The 22,744-nt window shown below is 38.6% G+C and overlaps 1 protein-coding gene across 2 annotated transcripts in view; it reads right to left on the bottom strand.

Annotated features, from left to right (window-relative positions):
• The window catches only part of rasgrf2 (Ras protein specific guanine nucleotide releasing factor 2), a 137,896-nt gene that overhangs the window by 54,900 nt on the left and 60,252 nt on the right, over nucleotides 1–22,744 (bottom strand). For both annotated transcript variants that reach the window (XM_062972286.1, XM_062972285.1), the window contains exons 9-15: nucleotides 18,109–18,227; nucleotides 11,083–11,243; nucleotides 9,646–9,712; nucleotides 8,553–8,689; nucleotides 4,385–4,467; nucleotides 2,770–3,018; nucleotides 784–1,172 (exon numbers count right to left, since the gene is read on the bottom strand). In XM_062972286.1, the coding sequence (XP_062828356.1) occupies nucleotides 784–1,172; nucleotides 2,770–3,018; nucleotides 4,385–4,467; nucleotides 8,553–8,689; nucleotides 9,646–9,712; nucleotides 11,083–11,243; nucleotides 18,109–18,227 (1,205 nt within the window). The remainder of the gene's footprint in view (nucleotides 1–783; nucleotides 1,173–2,769; nucleotides 3,019–4,384; nucleotides 4,468–8,552; nucleotides 8,690–9,645; nucleotides 9,713–11,082; nucleotides 11,244–18,108; nucleotides 18,228–22,744) is intronic.

Here is a 22,744-nt window from a genome sequence, read left to right on the forward strand (position 1 = left end):
AAAGCACAAAGGTTGCCATAACAGTTAAGCATATTTTCTTCCCCTTTGTACCTACAAACATCAGATGCTTACAGATGATATACTGTTCCAATGGGTGATGCTCACCAAAAAAGAAGTACACTTATTTCCTTTGGGTCAACCCATATCCATTTTTGACAGCAATATCTGTCCAAAAGATACACAGCAAATAGATCAGTGGTTCTCAACCTTCCCCTTAATACAGTTCCTCATCTTGTGGTAACCCCCAACCATAAAATTATTTTCATTGCTACTTCATAACTGTAATTTTGCTACTGTTACGAATCGGATGATATGCAGGATGTATTTTCATTCTCTGGACCAAACTTGGCACAAATACCCAATAGGCCCAAATTTGAGTACTGGTGGGGTTAGGGATGGGGATGATTTTGTCATTTGGGAGCTGTAGTTGCTGGGATTTATAGTTCACCTACAATCAAAGAGCATTCTGAACTCCACCAACGCTGGAGTTGAACCGAACTTGGCACAAATACTCAATATGCCCAAATTTGAACACTGTTAGAGTTTGGGGAAAATAGACCTTGACACTTGAGAGTTGCAGTTGCTGGGATTTATAGTCAACCTACAATCAAAGAGCCCCTTGAACCCCATCAATGATATAATTGGGCCACAGAGAAACCCCCCTGTGACCAACAGAAAATTCTGGTCTTTGGTGACCCCTCTGACACCCCCCTCGCAACCCTCCCAGGGGTCCCGACCCCCAGGTTGAGAAACACTGCAATAGATGAATGTAGTTAAAAATACCTCTTCGAAGGCTTCTTCTCAGTTTGTTGCAAAGCTCCATGCGTGGATTCTCTGAGTTCTCATCGACAAAATTAGAATTTTGTTCTGGAGATGAAGGCCCTTTGCTCAGGTCTAGGGGTACTTTAGACAAAGTGGGAGGTGGTGATGTAGCAGGGCTATATGTTGAGGTAGGACTGCTAGCAAGAGAGGAGGTAGTAGACAGGTCTAAAGCTCCTATTCTTGAATTTAGTGGAGAGCTTAATGACAGTTTTCTGGTTCTGACAGGCGAGGAAGTCCTCGAGAGTGACAGCGGTGGAGGAGAAGAGAATTTGCGACAGAGGTGTGGTGATTTCGCATCAACCAAATGATCTCTGTTGTTTTGATTAGTAGCAAAAAACAACTCCAAAGATCTAGGGAAACAAAAACAGAGTATATAAATAATTTTTAAAACTTCATGTAAGAGTTAATGGTATTCTTATATTTATGTATACCCCTTTTTTCTCCACAAGGAAAGAAAGAGTACATGAGAAGAAGTAAAACTAAAATGTGATTTTTTTTTCAATTTTCTTTATTATTTTTCTTCATTATCTAGCATTCACAATCATGCATAAAAATGGCTGGATAATCCTAAATTTAATTTTCAATTATACACTTTGAGAAACTTGTCTTGCTCCTTCATATCTGCCCTTCCACATCCTGACTTCTTCTGTTTCCTTAGCTTGAGTTAGCATTCTAACGGATTAACTAAGGTGTGGCAAAACTTGAACTTTTTCAATGTCTTTTATCATCTCCTTTAAAATTGTGTAAATCATCTGTGGTCATTATTTTGTGTTCTTAATGTTTAACTGTAAACCTACATTTGCACTTTCTTTCTTGACTTTCTTCAACAACTGACCCAAGGGTTTGCTATTTTCTGCTAGTTGTATGATGCCATCTTAAATTGTGAATGTCAATTCCTTGCAGCTATTCAAGAAAGGATTCCCCCAGGCAGGAAGCAGCCAGGGTTTGAAGCTGCAAGGCTATTCAAGGCTAATCAAGGTGGCCAACTGCAACATTCACACTTGCCTCAAACAGACAAGAGTTCTTTCTCCCACCCGGGACTTTCCACAGATATATAAAGCCCACTTGCATAGTTTCCAACAGACCTCACAACCTCTGAGGATGCCTGCAATAGATGTGGATGAAACGTCAGGAGAGAATGCTTCTGGAACATGGCCATACAGCCTGGAAAACTCACAGAAAACCAGTTTCATCATTTTTTTTTCTTTTACTTGAATTGCTGCCTTTTAAAAATACTAACCCTGAAATTGACTGTTTGGATTGTTATTTTATTGGTTGCTTTGAGGGTCTGTGCTTATAAATGACTCCTAAAGAAATTTTCCATTTGTTTGATGTTTACATTTAATAAATAACAAATAAATGTTAGTTGGGATATCACATCCAACAAAGATTAACATCAACTACTGTGGTTGCACCTGTATTATGCAGCCTCCCTTAATATGAGTTCAGCTTCATTATCATTCTTTGGGACCCTGTTAAGACATTTTTTATCTTGTCTAGTCTTCTAATGGTCTGATAAATCATTTACCATTATCATCATTACTCTTTCTATATGTTGCTTTTCCATAGTAAAACGAAGCTTAAAGCACTTTACATCAAAAACCATAATAAAACGTATTTCCTCAATAACAAGACAAAATTTAAATAAACATACAGTAAACATATCACAATAATAACCCACATCCCACAATAAATATATACAAAGATTAGGCAATTCTATCTTAACACGAAAATGGTCTGTTATTTAGATTGTACTGGCTTTTTCAACATTGTTTTGAAAAAATGCGTTAAGATGGTATCTTAGATTTAGGATAATTTTAGCTGTAAACAAGCGGATACCTCATCAGTAGCTGTAAATTGTTGTAAGTAAAACTGTTGTCTATTGCAAGTTCCATGCTATTATGGCAGGCAATGTCATTAGAAAAGCAAGAATAGAAAAGAACTCACCGAACTGGGATTGAGGTGAAAGGCCGTTTGTATATATCTGACAGTTTCTCCAGTACAACATTTGCAGTAGTAAATATGCGGTAAGTATGTAGGAAAGTATTAAGGAAATCAATACTGAGGAATCGCAAGTCTGTTAATCTCTCCAAAAGGCGTTCTACGCTTGCATAACGAATCTGGGGCACTTTGCAGGAATTTAGTGTTTTGCTGAAGCAGATGTCAGTGTCATCCTTGTGAAGACGAGCATCAGATCTACATAAGAAATTATTTAAAAGCATCCTTAGCATTACTTTTCAAGGGACATTTAACTTTTTTAAAAAAACTGCTCAAGTTCTTTCAGAAATGACTGCATGAAGTTGCAATTTTGATCATATTCTTAGGGAGACAACGACTATAAATGAAACGAATAACACTATGTAACAAAATTTGAAAGTAGTTGTTATACTCCAGAAATTTTGTTTTTGTGGTTGCCACAAATTACAGTAGAGTCTCACTTATCCAACCTTTGCTCATCCAACATTCTGTATTATCCAATGCAATCTGCTGTTTAGTCAGTGTTTTTGTAGTCAATGTTTTCAATACATTGAGATGTTTTGGTGCTTAATTTATAAAATCATAACGTAATTTGACGTTTAATAGGCTTTTCCTTAATCCCTCCTTATTAACTAACATTTTCGCTTATCCAAAGTTCTGCTAGTCCGTTTATATTGGACGTGCGAGACTCTACTGTATGTTGGTTGGGACACTATAAGATATTCATTGAAAAACTATAGCAAAATGTGCTGCAGGATGTCCCGCAAAAACAAAGCTTTTGTAGTTTAATACACTTTTTCTATGTTTTTATGATAAAAATAATAAGGAAATGACATTTATATCTCAGGATCAAAAACTGTGTTACATAATGTAATCTCTGATAAATGCACAATAAGTTTCTTTGGAAGAACCAGGCCATGTTTTTGTAACGTTCTCAAAACCAAAAGGGCCATTTCAATAAGGACTAATGTGGCCTCATACTTTTCATTTTATGCACTTAGTGCCATATATGTGCTATTTGGAGATTTTTGCCTCATATTCCAGTGATGTTTCTTAAACAATATTCCAGCATGCATAAGCTTATTAGAAATATTGTTTCTCAAAAAACGCTAAGTGATATTTTGAAAATCGTATTACTCTCTTTTTTATGCCTTTTGTTTCCACTGTCTCTTCACAAGTAGGCATCTATTGCAGGTGGGGCCAATTTTCATCCCTGCATGTGTCATGCTACCATGTTTTTCCAGAACCACAATTGACATGATAGTTGAAAAATTTGGCCAAAATCTGTGGACTAAGCCAATACTGTGCAGGTTGGTATTGGAACACTTCCCCCAGCTTGCTTGACCAGCATAACATCAGCTTCATCAATATATATTTTATTATAATGTTTTCAAAAAGAAAACCAGTGTCCATTCTATTATATAAATCCTGGAGAAAAATTAATACAGTCACAAAAATAGTGCAACATAGAATATCCAATTAAAGGAAAACAAAGGCCCGACTTTACCTCTTAACTTTGTATCTGAACAGAAATGCAACAAGTCTGAGTCTACATTATGCCGACAAAAAACCTTGTCACACTTACTTGATCATATGTGGCACAGTGACTTTGGAGTTTTCTTCAAATACTATGGTCATTAAACCATTACAGCGTATGTTGTCAACACACTGTGAAGGTTAATAATGAAGAACAACATTAAGAACCAAATTTTTCCCCAAAACCTGAAATGCCCACAAGCCTACTAACCACACATTTCATGCTCACTAGAAACGAAAAGACAACTGGAATAAAAATGTAAACGTTACCTAGGAAACAGAAAATACACTAGACTGTTCTGGAGGTTAAGTTCAAGTAGCACTGTGTATAAAATTCAAGCCAGTGGAGTCAGAGCAATTTACTAGAGTATTTCAAGGTATATTCTGGCCATTTTTCCAAACTGTCAAATTATAGTGTATGTCCTTCATAAGAAGCAATTGTTTCAATTGCTATTGGGAAGCAATTCATGTAGGCTTCTAGGATATAGCCCTCCATATGACACTACTGTTATGATGGGCAGTTACTTGGAGATGCAAAATGTATTTGTTTACACCAGGCACAGAGTATGATCAAGCAAATCGTAGAACCCAGTGACCCCAAGAGGACCTCCTGACACCTGTCTGAGCTAGATCAGTTGTTTCAACATGGAGGAGAGTCAGGGTGGAGGGGGAGAGAAGTCCTGGGCATCTGCAGAAAGGGATAAATAGAACCATCATTTTAATCCTTCTCCACTATCCTCCGTGTAGCCTCACTTCAGAGTGACACTACATCAGGGACACTAGAAGGGGATTAAATAGATTGCTCCCTTGTTTACGGTAGCCATTCAAAGCTCTTTTTGGCACAAAGTAGAGCGGGAGGGGTATCTGACTCAGATATGAAGGCAGCTGCATTGATCCCTTTAGAAATGCTCTTTGTTCAGTGCCGTTGTTTGGTGATGAAAAGGGAAATGAGTAGCTCCAAAGCAGAAAGACCATCTGCTTAAACTGAACATCCTTGATGTTGTGTCGCTTTGGGGTTGTCACTCATTACTTATTATGAGCACTAAGGGTATTTAAAATAATGTCTTCCCCCCTTATGCTACTTTACTGCTTGCTTTGCCCTGTCTCCTCTGCAATCACCTCTAGAATCCAAAGGAAAGGCAGTAGTGGCATATTTCCTTGGCTCTGTCACATCACTCAATATCAAAACCAAAGCCATTCAAAACGGTACTTATGTTGTGATCACTGAGGGTCCGTACACCAGCTTTTTTCCTCTCTCATTCCAGCCTGTCAAATGAATTACTAACTCTACTCACATATTTATAAGAGTAAGGTTCAGAAAGGAGGAGTCTTGCTTTCCAGACCTTACAGCTGAGCTGATAAACTTGCTAACCGAAAGGTCAGCAGTTCGAATCTGGGGAGTGGGGTAAGCTCTTGCTGTTAGCACCAGCTTCTGCCAACCTAGCAGTTTGAAAACATGCAAATGTGAGTAGATCAATAGGTACCACTCCAATGGGAAGGTAACGGCACTCCATGCAGACATGCTAGCCACATGACCTTGAAGGTGTCTACGGACAACGCCGGCTCTTCGGCTTAGAAATGGAGATGAACACCAACCCCCAGAGTTGGACATGACTAGACTTAATGTCAGGGGAAAACTTTTACCTTTGCCTTTATCAGCTGGAAACAGTATGTGGATGGAGTGGCAAGTTGGCTTATAGTAGAGTTTGGAAAAATAATTATTTGAGGCTACAACCCCCCAGAATCCTTGTATGCTAGGAAATCTGGAGATTTGTCATCCAAAGGGCTAGCTTTTTGAAGCCATGCTTGTAATGTTTTTTAAGTGAACTTCCATGAGACATCATTTTAACAACCAGTAGCAATGTTTTAAAGATGAAAATCTTGTGTAACCAGTACCAATGTTTTAAAGATGGGAAACACATGTAATTTTCATTGCCAAATATCTACAATATGGGAAATGGAAATATAGGAGTGAAACCATGAAGCTTTGTCTTGAAGACAGAATTACTTTGAGACACTTAAACTTGTTTTTGCTGCTTTATGAATACTAATATTTCTGAAATGTGTTTCTAGGATAGATTTATGACTGAAATGAAATTCAAATATTTGCTAGTATGACCTGAGTGTGTGTGCGTGTGTTTAAGAGCCATCCCTAAGTTTTTCTCTCATCATATTTCATGGAAAAGAAGATCTGTGTGTCTCTGTGCCAGAAGGAGTTTTGCCCTTTAGTTTTAGCCCCACTAATTAATCAGAGGCAAATTTTAATATGCGATTAAAGCTTTAGTTGATTTATGTACCAATTAAAAAGATTAAATGATGCAGTCCTAATCATATTACCAACACAGGCCAGGGGGAGATAAATGCCCTCTCATTTCCTTTTGGTTTATTTCACAAGCAGCTTACTGATCCCAATTTAACTGTTCTAGAATAACTAATGTGAAGCTTTCAACTTTAACTATAAGAATATTTTGCTATATATAATTGATTGCAAAAACAGTTTTTCATGGTATTTATTGCAGGAGGAGACATAGTCCGCACCTCATCTACGAACTGTTTCTACTTCACTTTCTAATAGGCCTGCATAAAATCCACTGAAGAGCTCTAAATATATAATATATATTTGTGTGCATGTGTGTAATATGATATGTGCCTCTTTCTGGCTACTGTCCTCTTCTTCTTCCTACACTATAAAATCTAATTATTGTTGCTGTTTTACTGGAATTAACATTAGCAAACACACACACATATTTCCCACTGACAAAAGGAAAAAAAACAGAACATTTGACTCCTCCATATTTTTTAGAAGTTGTCAGTTTTCAGTTCTTTTCAAGTTCTTCTCCTTTTAATCTTAATCTATAAATGCATTAGAAGCCATTTTAGTGCAAAGGAGGACAGGTATAATTGTGCAGAATCAACACTCCTTTTTTAAAAGCGGAATATGAATTGTGGGAGAGAGAAGCATGTGTTTTCTGCAGATTATTATGCATGGATTGTGTGCTAGCTGAGATACAAAGAAGACTGTAACATGTTCCAGGCACCCACAGGCATTTGGAGCTTCTTTTCTCCTACTAACAATCACTCAAACCATTGCAGAAATTGAAGAAAATTATGTTTTATTTCTATCACACTCTTTTTCCAAGAATCTCAAGGAAACACAGGATTTTTCTCCTCATACCACCTTACCACATTCCTTTTCATGTCATAGCTCTGTACTGTGACTGCTCAGCGAGTAGATCAAAATCATCCAATGAACTGTGGAGACGAATGAGGTTTGAAACTTGGATGCCCCTTCTTCTAATCCAATGCTTTAATTATTTTACTATGATGATGATCAGATTTAAACAGGGGTTTTTTTCAGTCTAGATGAGCAGCTTGGCTCCCTATATCATCATCTTGTTCTAGACTCACAAGGAAATTATGCTATCACATAAAATTTTGTAAGCACCACGTAAATATTATGCGGACATCGTCCCTCCACACTTGCAAGTTTTTACTTTTGCAGTTTTGATTATTCATGGATTTGATCAAAAACATTCTCTCTGGGATTCTAGTGTTAACTTCCTCCAGTAATGCTGGAGGACCTAGAGCAATGGTTCTCAACCTTTGGGTCCCCAGGTGTTTTGGCCTTCAACTCCCAGAAATCCCAGCCAGTTTACCAGTTGTTAGGATTTTTGGGAGTTGAAGGCCAAAACATTTGGAGATCCACAGGTTGAGAACCATTGACCTAGAGATTTCTAGAGAAAGATCCCTCGAGGAATCTCTGAGAACAATGTCACATTCAAGCGGACTCTATCTCCTGCAGAGTTCTGGGAAATGTAGTTTAGGGCAGAGCCTTTGGAAATCTCAGCTGGAGAAGTCCTTGGCTTCCCTAAATTACATTTCCCAGAATTCTGCAGTAGATAGCAAAGTGGGAGTGCTCACTTTAGAACGTTAATGTGACATCGTCCCAGATCTTCCAATGCGATTCCATATTCAGCTTCCAGTGGAAGTTGACCACAGAGCCATACTGGAAGATCTATATATCACTAAAGAGATGTTTTTTCTGGTTAAAAAAAATATAATTTCTTTATTCACTGTTTTTCATGTGCACGAGAGTCCTGTTCCCTTAACTCCATTTAACGTGGAGGGCTGGCTGTACTTTTCTGTGTTAGGAAATTATTTTGCCATATCAACCATACAGTTCCCCCCCCCTCCCCCCAAAAAAAAAGATTCATTACCTGACTAATGTCGCTTGTCCATGCTGCTTTTTCCTGTCTCGAAGGAGCTAACAAGACAACTGTAAAAGGAGGTGCATCTGCTGGTTCCACCACGATCTTGAAGTCAAGGTGTCCAAACACCTGTCCAGAATTTTTTGCTTTATAATTGAGGAGGAGAATCAATCAGTTGAAGATTGAAAGTTGGAGATAAAGGAACATCAACCAGAAAAAAAACTATTTTTGTCAGGATCAATATTCTGTCCCTGACACACTTTGAGGACCACATGGCGGCCAAAACCACCTCCTCAAAGGGGAAGAAGAAATCTGGAACTGGCTGGAAGCTGAATTCTGGTTTGGACAGACTTTTAATGTTAAATACGGCAGGGACCCTTACCACCTATTTTAAAAAACAAATAACCCATTCTTATGGCTCCCCCAAAAGAGACGGTCTTCAATCCCATTTTCTGGACAAAAGAAGGGCAATCCAAGAGATCTGGAAGGGTATAGATCTGCAAAAATGTTTGCACTTTGCTGATCGCAGTAGTTGTTTACATACCTGAATGTGCTTTCACTAGATATTTTTATTTCTAAACTTGCAATCAGTTGTTGCCCCAGGACACAAGCAGTTATCCTCCCACCCTCTTCTCCATCACACGTAACATCAGGTTGGGAATTGAATATCAAAATTACGTACAGCAAAATAAATCACAGCATATTGTGAAAAAAAGAACTGTTGATTTTCAAATACTAGAAGCCATGGGCATAATCTGATCGGGATATTGATCAGCATATTGAGGCATACTAAAAACAGGGTCAGAAAAGCAGAAGATGGTTGACCAGATTCAACACTTGTTTACTTAACTTAATGTTAACATCTTTGCTGTATAAAATGACAAGAAAAATTAAATTCAGCTAAAGATTTTGCAAGAAGAGTGATTCTACACCAAATTCTACAATTTTCTATTACAACCCCTTTTTAATTGGATCATCTTCTAGAATCAATTCCCATGGTTTACATGAATACATACAACATAGAAAAAAATGAACAAATGTTAACTTAAATAATAGATTACATTAAACAATAGATTACATTAAACAGTTTGATACAACTTACAGTCCTCATCATTCATATCAGTTTCCTCAATTAGTGTGCATTCTATTAGCGAAAGGACACCTCCTGCCTAAAGAAACAAATTATACTTTTTTCAGAAATCTATTTTTCTCCTTCTCCCCACGTAATGGTATGCAAAACTATGCATTTTAATATTGCAACAACTCATAGAAAGGATTATTCCAAAATTTAAGATGTGTTTCCAAGAATAAAGAGGATTATTAATGCCAGTGAATTAAAAATATTTCATACTGCATGCAAATTAAAATCACGCTGTAATGTATTATCAAAGTACAAATGAAATAAATTTAACTAACAGGATTAATACCAGGCCAGCAACTGGAGAAAATGTTAGATAAAATAAGGAGTATATCCAAAGTGTTGTCGAAGGGTTTCATGGTCAGAATGACTAGGTTGCTGTGAGTTTTCCGGGCTGTATGGCCATGTTTCAGAAGCATTCTCACAATTTCTGAGGTTGTCTGCCATAGATGTGGGTGAAATGTCAGGAGAGAATGCTTCTGGAACATGGCCATACAGCCCGGAAAACTCACAGCAACCCAGTATATCCACAGCTAAGAATAAAATAGTTCAACACATTGAGAATGGTAGCCACTGCACCTTTTGTAGAGAGGGAGCATAATAGGATCTCACAAGGAGAGGGGTTAAGTAGCACTGGGGGCATGAGAAAAGGAAAACAGAAAGAAATCCCTCAAATGTGAGAGAATGGTGAAAGAGAGGGAGGAGGGAAGATTCTGGAAATAGCAAGTACCAGTTTCAAGAGTAATAATGGGAAGGGGGTGAGAATGCCTGTTCTTTTCTCCCACATAAAAGGAAGAATTGCTACCTGCCCAGTGCTGCTTCGCTTGACTTCCCATCTGTAACAATGGGAGTTTCCAACACCAGGAAGTGAGGGTTGGTGTTAATGGTCTGAGAAAGGCCCAGTATAACCACTGGGCTGACCCAGCTCCACACCTCCGTTCATGTTTCCCTGAGAAGTGGGAGAGAAGGAAGGAGCCACGGCATTCATCAGCCCCATTCATCAGGCAGTGCCCACCCTTACTGCCCGGCACATTGTAGGCCACTCTCAGAGGGCTGGGCTGGAACTTCAAGAGAGCTTGATTCAACCACTGAGGTCTCCAACACCTTTATTCTCCTTTTTGAAATACAAAGGTATTCCTATAATATTTCACTAAGCAGATTTCAATTTTTATCACAATTAATTCAGAAAACTTAACACCTTCTTTAGATCTAGTAAATTAGCATAAACTGTTTCCAAAAGATCCTTGTGCATTGCTTCAGTGTCTCAGTTTGCTGCTTAATTTAACTACAAAAACTTCCTGTTGAAATTCTGCTACTGTACAGTATATTGGAAAACATGAGAACCAGAAGTTGTATGTTCTTCATTTCACAATGCTAGTTGTAAATGTGAAAAGGCTGTACCTTAAGCAGATGCAGCTTTCCTCCAGAACTTCTTGTACAAATTAATAAGTGTTTTGTAAATAAGAAACATTGTCTTTCTCCTTCTTTTTTCAAAGACAATGATCCCAGACGAACTTTACTAAGTTTCCCCCTCTCAACTGAAGGGACTTGAATGAGAGTACCTGGTGGTTACAAAAGCAAACAGCACATTGTAAATACAAGGTTAGACAGCAGGGTTCTTCTCATTTAATATCTTATTATTTATTTTATTGTGTCAGAAGCGAATTGATGTCAATATAGTTATAATATATTTAAAAACACGCAAACAAAGAAAAAAATCTTGACATTATACTAGATTTTCTTTGACCAGAAGCTGGCCACACTCCCGTGAGGCAAGTTGTTCTCCTGTTTTTGCCATCTGTTTCTCTAACCCTGGAACTCAACAGCAGATTTCCTATGAAGTGGGTGAGATGGTAGTCCTTTGTGATATTTTGTTTTTCCTCAGGAGAAGGCAATGATTTACAGTATCATATCCTGCTGACAGGACTATGAAGACAGCTCCTGTAATCTGCTACCTTTCAAAACCATCTTCTATGTGCTGAGTCAGGTTCAAAATTTGTGATGTGCAGCTTTCCCTTTTCCTGAAACCAGCTTGCTGTGGAATCATACATGGGTCTATTTTCCCCATAATTCTATGCAGAATAAGTCTCTCCAGAACTTTATGAAGATGGCACAACAAGGTGATTGGTCTATAGCTTTTTAGATTATTATGGTCTTTGCCTGGTTTCAAAATGGCTATGACTCTTGCTTTCCTCCAGATTTTGGGGATCTGACAGGATGCAATGTATTTCTTCATCAGCTTCAGCAGCCAGCACCTTGCTTTTGGGCCAAAGTTCTTAATTTGTTCCATCCGTAGATCATCCAGGCCAGCAGTTTTGCAATTTTTACATTCATTTGAGAGCCGTTTCCAATTCAGTAGGTATAAAAGGTTCATAAAGGTTGTTGTTCTCATTATCTGGTTGTCTGACAACTGTTTTTCTTCCTAGTTTTGTAGCAAGGTTGGGTTTCCCATTCTTCAGAAGTCGATGCACTATCTGATCTGCCTTTATGTTTGCATGGATATTAGTTTGTGAAGGGTCATTGCTCAACCGTCTTAACAGCCTCCATGCCTTCTGGCTATTCTTGCCCATATCAGCTTCTGTTGTCAGCTTTATTCACTGCTCTTTCTTGGCTTCAGAGATGGAGGACAGAATGCTCTGCCCTGCCTAAAGAGTTCGCTAACTAAATGCATCTTCATTGTGGAGCCTTCCAACAAGGCAGCTGTATCAGGAGTAATACCCTGAAGATAGTGTGTCCTACAGCCCCTCAGTATAGAAGCCTGAGAGCAGGTTTTTACTATTTTAATAAAGCACTCCTATTTCTGAGCCCTTATAGTTGGAACCAATTGGCATATAATAGGCTGATACTGTATGTTTGGTATTGGTGGTCGCACTGATTTAGTATCTTATTATATAGTCAGATTCATGTACAGACATATCTCATTTAATAAAGCCTTAGACAAAGGTGTTTCTTTTTACAAGGTATTTTCATACCTGCCCAGCCCCTCTCCACCCTTGTTTAGCTGGACATTTTAGTGGCACAGGGAACGAGGGGGGGAGCGGTGAAAGAGGGCTAGAGAAACACACACTTTGGGTGTCAGGTTATGGTAGTGTGTCTGAACTAAACAATATAATAAAGTTTGAGCTGGAAAAGATAGGATTCTACTCTAACTAATCCTACTATAACTGTGTGCCTGCCTACAACAGGCAAGGCAAATTGCAGCTCCTCCACAATCCCTTGCTGAGAATGAACAAACAGCAAAACAGAGAGAAGAAGCGAAAGCATATAAATTTGCTCCACAAGCTACTCTCAATATTTTTAAAGTATAGCTCTGTATGCTTGGCCACTGAAATGGAAATCATAAAAAAGAATAATCCCTGGATACATTTTGGAAATATCTTCAGGTAGTCTCTCAAAAGTTTTAATGTTTTTCTTGGCTTGTAGAAAAGTTACATGTCTGTTTAATTTATTTCACACATGTGTATTTTTAATTTTGGATTTTAAAAATGCTGAAATATGTTCAACTGCTCTTGTTTTGTGGGGTGGAAGTCTGTCCTCCCATGATATTTCTGCCACTGCTACCAAATTTTCTGTTGATGAAGTGACACCCAGAAACACATCTGCTTTGTTAGCTGCAATATACCTGTATCTCTTCAGATTAACATCCAAATTACTCTTGATCCAATGAAGAATTTAACTGTTGCATTATATACACTAGCTGGTTATGGCCCAATGAAGTACACGAGGTCTAAGTAACATAACCGTGTGTAGAACTGCAGCACGTTAATTATTTAAACAGGTGCAGAAATGAGCCACAACCTGGAACCCAACTGATTCGAATTCCAATAGTAAGACTTTATTTTCTTTTGCTATATGAAATTTCTGGTTTGCTCTTTGGAAAAGTAAGTAAATTCTCTTACACCAACTGAAACCTATTTTAAAGATGTTTTAAAGTTTTCAGTAGAAGTCTGCCATATATAGACACAGATTCAAACCAATACAAGTCTTAAATCAACATTTATGATAATCCTTTTTTCTAAATGGCAATGTGATTGGAACGTCTTCTGGATTATGATTTTTGGTCTAAGTGTCATGTTTTAACAGCTTATTTATGTATATTTATATGTTAGTGTTTTATGATTTTCATGATTCACCGAACAATGCATATTGTGTTTTGTTTGTCCTGTGTTACCATGGCATTGAATTATTTCCAATTTGGAAGCCACACTGATTCCCCTTTGGGGTTGAGATAGAGCGAGGTAAAAATAAGTAAATAAATAAATAAAATAAAGAACAACCAACTAGGATCCAATTGCCAGACTGTCTTATTTTCTTTCTGGGGAGAATCTACACTTTGTCTGCTGTGCAGCCAAATTCATTATAAAAGCCACCCACCTGAGAGATCTCATTATCTCACAAAATGGGGTCCCTTGTCATGGTGATGACTGATTCTTTCACACTCATCACTTTCCTCCTCCTACTTTCATCTTGCAATTTAATCCCATTTTACTAAACTTATCATTTAATCAAGTTTTACTGTGTTTTAATTTATTTTAGTTAACTATTACAGAAGTTTTACAATAATGATTGATATCTATTTGTCTGTGTATCTTTGTTTTTTGTCTTTTATTGTTGATATGGTCAGTGGACTAATCAATAAACAGATCTAGCTATATATCTAAAGTGACCGTGATGAATTTTTTGCACTGACTTTTCTCTTTATGTTTTAAAAGAAGCACTGACCAGAGTTCTGAAAAGAAATCTTTCTGAGTGAAATAGTTCATTCAATAAAAATATACTAAAATACAATTTTGTTCTGTTATAGTTTATTAATGTACAGGTTTCTAGATAGGCACATAAAGCATAATCAGTCATTGCTTACATGTTAAGGCTTCAACTTCAGAATAAACTTACTAGGAAATGCTCTATTCAAACACAATGCTGAATATATAAGAACTCTGTGTAGGAATCCATGGAGCCCGACACCAACAGGTAATCTTAATAAGTGTAATTATTTAATGTCAGTGCAGATTCCTTTTAAGCCACAGACCATTAATGTGCAGATGTAAGGCAGACTAAGCCAGTTGCTTTAGGTAGCAGATGCTTAGAATGGGATACAGCATATACATATTAGAGGACGGAAGGCATTGTACCATTGGGCTTTTATTGTACTCCCTATTCTGACTGCTGTTATCAGGAATGGAGTCCATCATCTTCTAAGGCGACTAATAATCTGAGTCTGGTTCCCAATATGCAAAAGCTGCACATGTGAAAACTAATCCATTGAAAAAGAACCCTTAAAACAAGGCAGCAGATCACATTACAACTGTGTTAATAAGCACCTGCAATCCTGTCTAAACCAGATTTAAGTTCAACTGAATGAAGTGAGACACATTTCCAATTAGAACTATAGTCAAAGTCAAATGGTACTTTTTTTAGAAATATGTTGGCATAAGAAGTTATTCAATGAATATACTTAACACAGCAGAGTACAGAAGAAACAATATAGATCACAAAGATTCTCATATAACATCATATTTCCATTAGAATGTGGTATCAATACAGTAATCCCATAGAATTGGTGATTCTTTCTTGACTCCAAATATAACAAAAGAAAACTTTCTAAACATTTCAAATACAATTGTTGTCTTTATGAGAAAAGATTTACTGGTGCATATAAGGTCAGTCTGAAATAATTTCCAACAGTGCAGTTGTTTGATGGAATGAAATGTATACAAATGACTTCAGTTTTTGCAAGGTCATTTTATTATAAGACACTGAAACCAGCCCATTTTCTTTTTTTAAAAAAACCAGCCCATTTTCCAGACCACTGAAAATTTGAAAAAATATACTGCCAAGCCCTAGCAAATGTACATGCTGCAGACAGACCTTCATATTTGAAAAGATAAAATACCCTACTCTGCAAATGCCTAACAATAATTCATTATATTTATCTAGATGTACATCCCACAAAACACTGCTCTCCAAGACTTTGTGATTCAGTGGCTCCATCATAAAATGTATTAAGCCAGAGAGTGAACTGTTGTGCTGGATACATTGATTTTTTTTTTTGCAAGTGCCATCTCTCTCACTTCTACTGCTTCTTTACTCATCTTGGAGGCAGATCATTCTGACATAAATATTGATCAGGAGAAAAGCAATGGCAATGGCAGTATAAACAATATTTGAAATTGCCAGGAGACAGAGCAGGTTCTTGGCTTGTTATTTTCATACAAACTCTTCAGACCTGGAAAAAAAATTCAAAATGCCTAGGCAACTGCATCAGCTATTGAATGCCAGGTTTTTTTAAGCCATTAACATCAACAAAGATTTGCCATTACTGTCTTGTATTTCTTTCTTGCACTTCATTATTATCTCCTGCCTTCTTAAAATGAAACTAGCCAGCTGATAATTCTAATCTGAGCCTATTTCCTGTACTTTTGTTTGAAGTGGAGAGTTGTTTTCAACATTCACCGTGTGAAATATCACTATAAACTCTGCCTAGATTCTATGTAAATTGCCTGCATAAAGTCTTTCTGAGAACAATCCAAAGACATTTAGGCTCCATCCAGATAAGTATGTAATGGTTTCTCAGTGCAGCCAATTGATTTATTTTGTAATATGTTTCACAATCAGCAGCCTAACATAGCACTACCCAGCACTTGGGACACTGCAACAACACTGTCAAGAAAAAAACACAAGGTAAGTTTACCTCAATGTCAGCAAAGTCCAAAACAATATGAAGGCACAAAACAAGAACAATACCGTATTTGAGTAAGTAACTAGTATTGGGCTTTTTAAAAAGCGATTGTTAGATGGTAGCTGCCTTTTTCCACTGTATTTACAGTATTTACTCAACTCTAATGCTCACATTTTTGGCAAAATTACTTTGCTAAAATTAGAGTGAACATTAGCTTCACATAATACTGTAAGCTTAGTGTTTTTTCGTGTCAGGAGAGACTTGAGAAACAGCAAGCCACTTCTGGTGTGAGAGAATTGTCAGTCTGCAAGGATGTCGTCCAGGGGACATTGCCCATCCTTGTGGGAGGCTTCTCTCATGTCCCCACACGGGGAGCTGGAGCTGACAGAAGGAGCTCACACACTCTCCCCAGATTTGAACCGCCAACCTGGAAAGTTGCTTCAGAAGCATCTGGAGCTTTTATTTTAGGGATGGCATCTGTAATTTAATTGCCATTGCTCAATGCTACGTAATCCTGGGATTTGTAGTTTGGTGAGACATCCATTCCACACTCTTTGGCAGAGAAGGCTCGAGGCCTTATAAACCCACATCTCCCTTGATTCCACGGCATTGAACCAAGGCAATTAAAGTGGATTCATTCTACAGCATAGATGCACCCCAAGGTTTCTTTTCCATTGCTGAAAACGTTGGTGTTTCAACACAAATGTTTTTAAAGAAGAAATTCTAATCAGGCATCAACTGTGCTGCTGCCCATTAAATGCGCCAGCAAATACCTTTTTTGGTTTCAGGGTTTTGCAAACTGAAGTGTGCATTAGGTTCAGTGGTGCATTAGACTCAAGTAAATAATACACAAAGCAACATTAATTCATGCAGCATGAATGGGATGCACAACATGTTGCAGAATATAGTATTCCTTTACACGTTCGCAATTATTGCAAACTCCTGCACCTTCTGTTCTTCTGCCTCCTTTACCCATCTTTTCTCTTCCCTTGCCCAACTCAGGAGTTTTCCTTTGGCTACTAGCTGTTGATAACTGAGCATTAGTATTCACTGTGATATAGGTTCACATATGCTAAGCTTCCCAAAGAACCTTAGTAGAAGCCTTTCAACATATAAGGAAAGGCATGTTGCTAGGCATTTCGGATACACCAGGAAATTGTTTAACATTCACATTTTTAAAAATCAGTTGGCAGTAGCACAGAAATATCAATTTGATTTAAAAAATCAAAATTAAAAAATCAAATTCTATCATTTTGTGGTATTGCTGAAGCACAGATTAAAAATGGGAACAACAGACAGCTATTTTCATTCCTCACAATCTCTCCACTATTTGACAAAGCTTCAAGTACTTCAAGTTTCTCCTGTGTTTTTGCCTGGATGTTGGCATCATCTGGAACTGCAACGTCTATTGGCCAGACAGACCTATTTTCCATGCTGTTGTAGATAATTTCTGGTCCACTGAAGATGACAGTCCGCTTATTGTGTATTTTACTTTCCCATGGATGCTTTACTATTATAGTGCTGCTGTTTTTCATGTCCCCTGGAAAAAAACAGCACAGAGGTGGGGCTCAGCAGCCGCCCAAAACTGCAGGGCTCGTATTCATGAATCATATCTGGGTAAGGGCAGACATCTGGTGCCAGCTATATACTGCCCTGCATCCTTATCTTTTCCAGAGATGCCAACATTAATTCTACTGATTTAATTTTCTTAATGTTACATGAATTAGAGTTAAACAAAATGACCTTACCTTGTCGTATAAAAGTTTGACTGGTATCCAGTAATATGTCACAACCCTCTACGATCATCCTTTCTATTGCAAGGTTTTTCCGTATGTTTTCTGTTTCACTAACTTCATCATGCATCACTCTGTTAAAAGCAGTTTTTAAAAAGAGAGTTTTTAGTTTCTATATATAAACTGCTAACTGCATACAAGTACTTATCCATAAATAATTGGCCTAAATCCAACAAGTCATCCAATGTATTGCAGAAATTCCAGATCAATGATGTCAAGCGAACAAAAATAGAGTTTATTCAGCAGATAAGCCAAAAAGCAATGTTAACACAGAAAAAACCTTGAAACACTTCACTATCAGTGCTTCAAGAGCAGTTCAAACAAAAATATAATTCAGCAACACAAGCAGGTAAAAACAAAGCTAAACAAACTTAGTGCAAACTGCACTTTCTGAGTCCAAGCCCTGCCAGCCGGCTCTGTAGTTTTCAAAGGAACAGTTCCCAAAAGAAAACACCAAATTGGTCAGGAAACAAACAAACAAACTAAGAATGCAGTAGACTGCTTCCACAATGTGGATAAAGCCGAAGGCTCCAAAAGGATGGTGAAAAGACGTCGTCCGGGATTCCAAGGTCAGGTCAGGAGATAACAGCGGTGTCCAAAGAGCAAGCCAGGAGTCAAAAGCCGATAGTAGTCATCAATCACAGGGCGAAGGCAGTAGCAAGGTCAAATTCCGATCCAAGGTCTGAAGAGGGTGCAGTCATCCAAAACAGGTCCACGATAAAACACAGCGAGAGCCAAGCTAGGTGATAACAGCAGATTCAAATCATAGTCCAAGTCCAGTCTTCATGGAAATACAGAGATCCCAATGGCACCTCAGCAACACCTTGCCACACGCAAAGTGCAGTGGCCAAACATTCCCATTTTATTCCCCTTCCTCCTGGGTGACCAAACACTCACACCCAAACACCAGGTGTCCCAAATCTACTCAGAGTCTGAGCTCCACACAGCTAGAGCTCGTGGATCTGGAGTACCTAGCAATTCGTCGAAGTCCCAATCATCCTGCCCACACTTAGCCCCATGAACACTTAAAGAACCATCCTCCCTTCTCCAAGCATCCCAATTGGGATCAGCTCCTGCAGAAACCCCAGGTTCAGAAGTATCCATAGACCCCAAATCCCCAGACATCTCCGGTGGCTGTGCCCATTCAGTGCCCACTTCCCCAGCCACCACCTGTTCCTCAGCATCCATCTCCCCATCTGAATCTTCCTCAGAAGATCCCCCATATAGCTCTCTAAGTGTCAAGACCCAGGCTACAGAACACCAATAACCATGCGCAGAGGCCGGATTCTATCTAATATCTTTATTATAGGAATATATAAAGTCAATAAAAACAAGTGAAGAATATAGTTCAGAAGTAGACCTTTCAGGAAAGGTCAATTATAGTCCAGGAAAACAATGTCCAATATGTGATATTAGAGTCCAAAGTTATAATCCACTTGACCCAAACACACACTATTTGGCAAGCAATAGTGTGGGGAACTGTCCATAGTCTTTCGAGGCTTAAGGTAAATCCGAAGGAAACTAGAAAACAAGGCTTGAATCTAGGAAGCAAGGTCCGTGGTTTAAAACGCAAGGCAAGGCAAGACTTGAAACTTGGCAAGATCAAACTTGAAACAAGGCAAACATGAAACAAGAACTGAGTCCATAGAAGTCCGTGGAACAAGGCAAGGCTGGAAACTTGATCCGGGAAACAGGGAACTGGAGTACGAAGTCTACACACGATCTCACTCCTCAAGCTGACGAATTGACTCCGCAAGGTTTCTTTCGCGGCAAGACACCTAAATAGGGTCTCGTTTCCCACCAGAAGAACACTTTCCCTGGAGAACTAGAAGTGAAACCCAACTCTGTCCAGATCCATGACTCCTTAGAATTTCCCAAGGGAAGCAAACCTAATCAGCTAATTGTTTGGCTGCGATTCTGGCGCTCCGGCGATTCACCTCCCTAGTTCCTCTATCTCTATTATAATTGTCCCTTCGAGAAAACGGGGGAGAATTCTGTCCAATGCTTGTTTGGCTGACTTCTTGAGGGCAAACATCCTCCAGGTGCAAGGGCTCCGATTCTGGCTGAACCGGTGGAAATCCCATGTTTTCCTCCTCATCTGCCACAATAGTACTAGGAACGGGACTACAAGGCCCATGAGACATCACACTAAGTCGCTTCCTGCTTAACTCCTCCAGTGAACCCTCATCACGAGGGTTTTTTCTTCCTCTTCGAATTCCATCCCCATCAACCATAATCCCCGAAGGCGCAGTCACAACAAATGAGGTTTCAATACATGTTGACTTACAACGGGTCTGCTTTAGTTACAATTAAATGTGGGCCCTAATGCCCCATTTGAGCTTTATGACCTTCATCAGATATCTTCTTTCTGGTCTCACCAATATTTAAGGTCAAGTGGACAGTTAGTGGAGAAAGAGTATTTTCATTGTGTCGTTTTTAATTTTGAAATACTGGCTTGGATCCTTACTTTTTTCAAATGTGGCTCATCAAAATGACTTGTTACTGAATAGTTTTGAATGATTTCATGAACTATTGTCATTTCTTTGTTTTAGACTGTTTTACTCAGATTGGGAACTTTTTTAGAAAAGGGAAATGTGTCAGGAGGTTGCAGTATTTGTTGCTGCAGTTTTCAGGGTTTTTACTTAAGTATCTAAATGGCACCCCCACTGTCCCAAACTATTTTCCAGCAATTCCTAATACCAAGATCAACATTTTATTCCTGCCCTTATTTTTTTAAAAAAAAACATTTGCAGACATATTAAAACAATATTTGTCTCTCCTTCCTTCCTTTTTTTAGACTTATAGTGCTATAGTCCACCAGTGGACTATGTGGAAGGGAGGACATTTGCTGTTGAAATCATAGGTCCACCTCAGTAAACTATGTAGATCCAAGACATTGCTACAAACAGCCTTAAAATGGAACAAGTGTATGTATAGGAACCAACTCTCAAAACCTGACAAAATCCAAGTAGTTCTAATGCAAGAATTTATTCACATGGAAGCTTGAGCCTAAATACCTTGAAGATACCAGATCCTGTCTGATCTTGGAAGCTAATTACACTTAGCCATCTAGTGATGTACTTGGATGGGAAACTGCCAACAAACATCAGATGTTATAGATCACATTTCAAAGGAAGGAACTAGCAAAATTACCTCTGAGTATTCCTTGCCTAAGAAAACCCTATGAAATTCATGGGGCCACCATAAGTAGACATGGGACTGGAAGGCACATATATACACACACTCGCGTTAAAGAATATCTCCTGCATAGGGTTGTTGTATGTCTTTCGGGCTGTGTGGCCATGTTCCAGAATTATTCTCTCCTGACGTTTCGCCCACATCTATGGCAGGCATCCTCAGAGGCTGTGAGGCATGGATAAACTAGGCAAGGAAAGGAAAAAATATGTATCTGTGGACAGTCCAGGGTGTGGAGAGTCCAGGGTGTGGCAATATATCTCCACAGATATATATTTTTTCAGGAGAGAATACTACTGGAACATGGCCATACAGCCCGAAAGACATACAACAACCCTGTGATCCCGGCCATGAAAGCCTTTGACAACACATATCTCCTTCATAAATATTGACTCCTCAATCAGTCAATATTTTTGAACACCTTGCCCCAAGAATATATAACTAATAAAAACATGGAAAGTCATGCTCTGGAATGCTAGGTGTACAAATTGTTTGAGTTCATAAACCTCAGTAGGTAGGCTTGGCAAGTCATTATTCAAAATAATGATAGTGAAACTCAGCCCTACTGCTCAATGTTGCGCGGACACCCAGCTCCCATCATTCCCAGTTGGCACAGTCAAAATCATGCATGGTCAGAAGTGAGGACTAAAAGTATCTAAGGAGCAAAGCTTGCCCAACTGTGATAGAGCCATCTTTAGTTTAGAATTATTACCACCTGGGAATCTTGAAAGCAAGACATGTCTGCAGTTCACCCCAGCGAGATCCAAGTTTGGATAAGCCATTTCAAGCCAATAACTAACTAACTAACTAACTAACTAACTAACTAACTAACTAACTAACTAATCTGGGAACTCATCTGACTATACTGGCCTACCTATGGTCAATGGTAGTCTATGGAATTTCCAGCACCTTCAATGAGGTGAGAGGCCTCAATAGAAGGGACCTGCTCTCTCTACCTCCAGCCTGACCAACTTGGGCATTGGGTGCCCCAGAAGCCCCTCTACCAGAAAAAGTGAGCAAGGGAGACCTTCATTTGTCCTTCGTCGCCAGAATCATCCATGACCAGCAACTTCAAAAACAATCAGTTACCTTCAAACTCTAAGTATGGACTTTGTTGCAGAGAAATCAAGATAGCGCCTGGGTGGAGATAAGCCCAAGACTTATCTCCACTCAAGACTTATTGTTATTGTTTCTTGAAAGCAATAGTATGAACCTTGATTCTGTGGGGTTCTTTGCTCAAACAGAAAGGCAATCCAGCATCCCCCAAGTTGATAGAAAGTCAGAAAACATTAACACCAAAGACATTTAAAGTAGCTTGGGTGCGACAGCCCACCAATCTTATTTTAATACAGCTTAAATATCAACTCCCTGATAAGAAAAAATATATATAATACAA

The sequence above is a fragment of the Anolis carolinensis genome, chromosome 2, assembly GCF_035594765.1.
Source record: "Anolis carolinensis isolate JA03-04 chromosome 2, rAnoCar3.1.pri, whole genome shotgun sequence".
Lineage (NCBI taxonomy): Eukaryota > Metazoa > Chordata > Lepidosauria > Squamata > Dactyloidae > Anolis > Anolis carolinensis.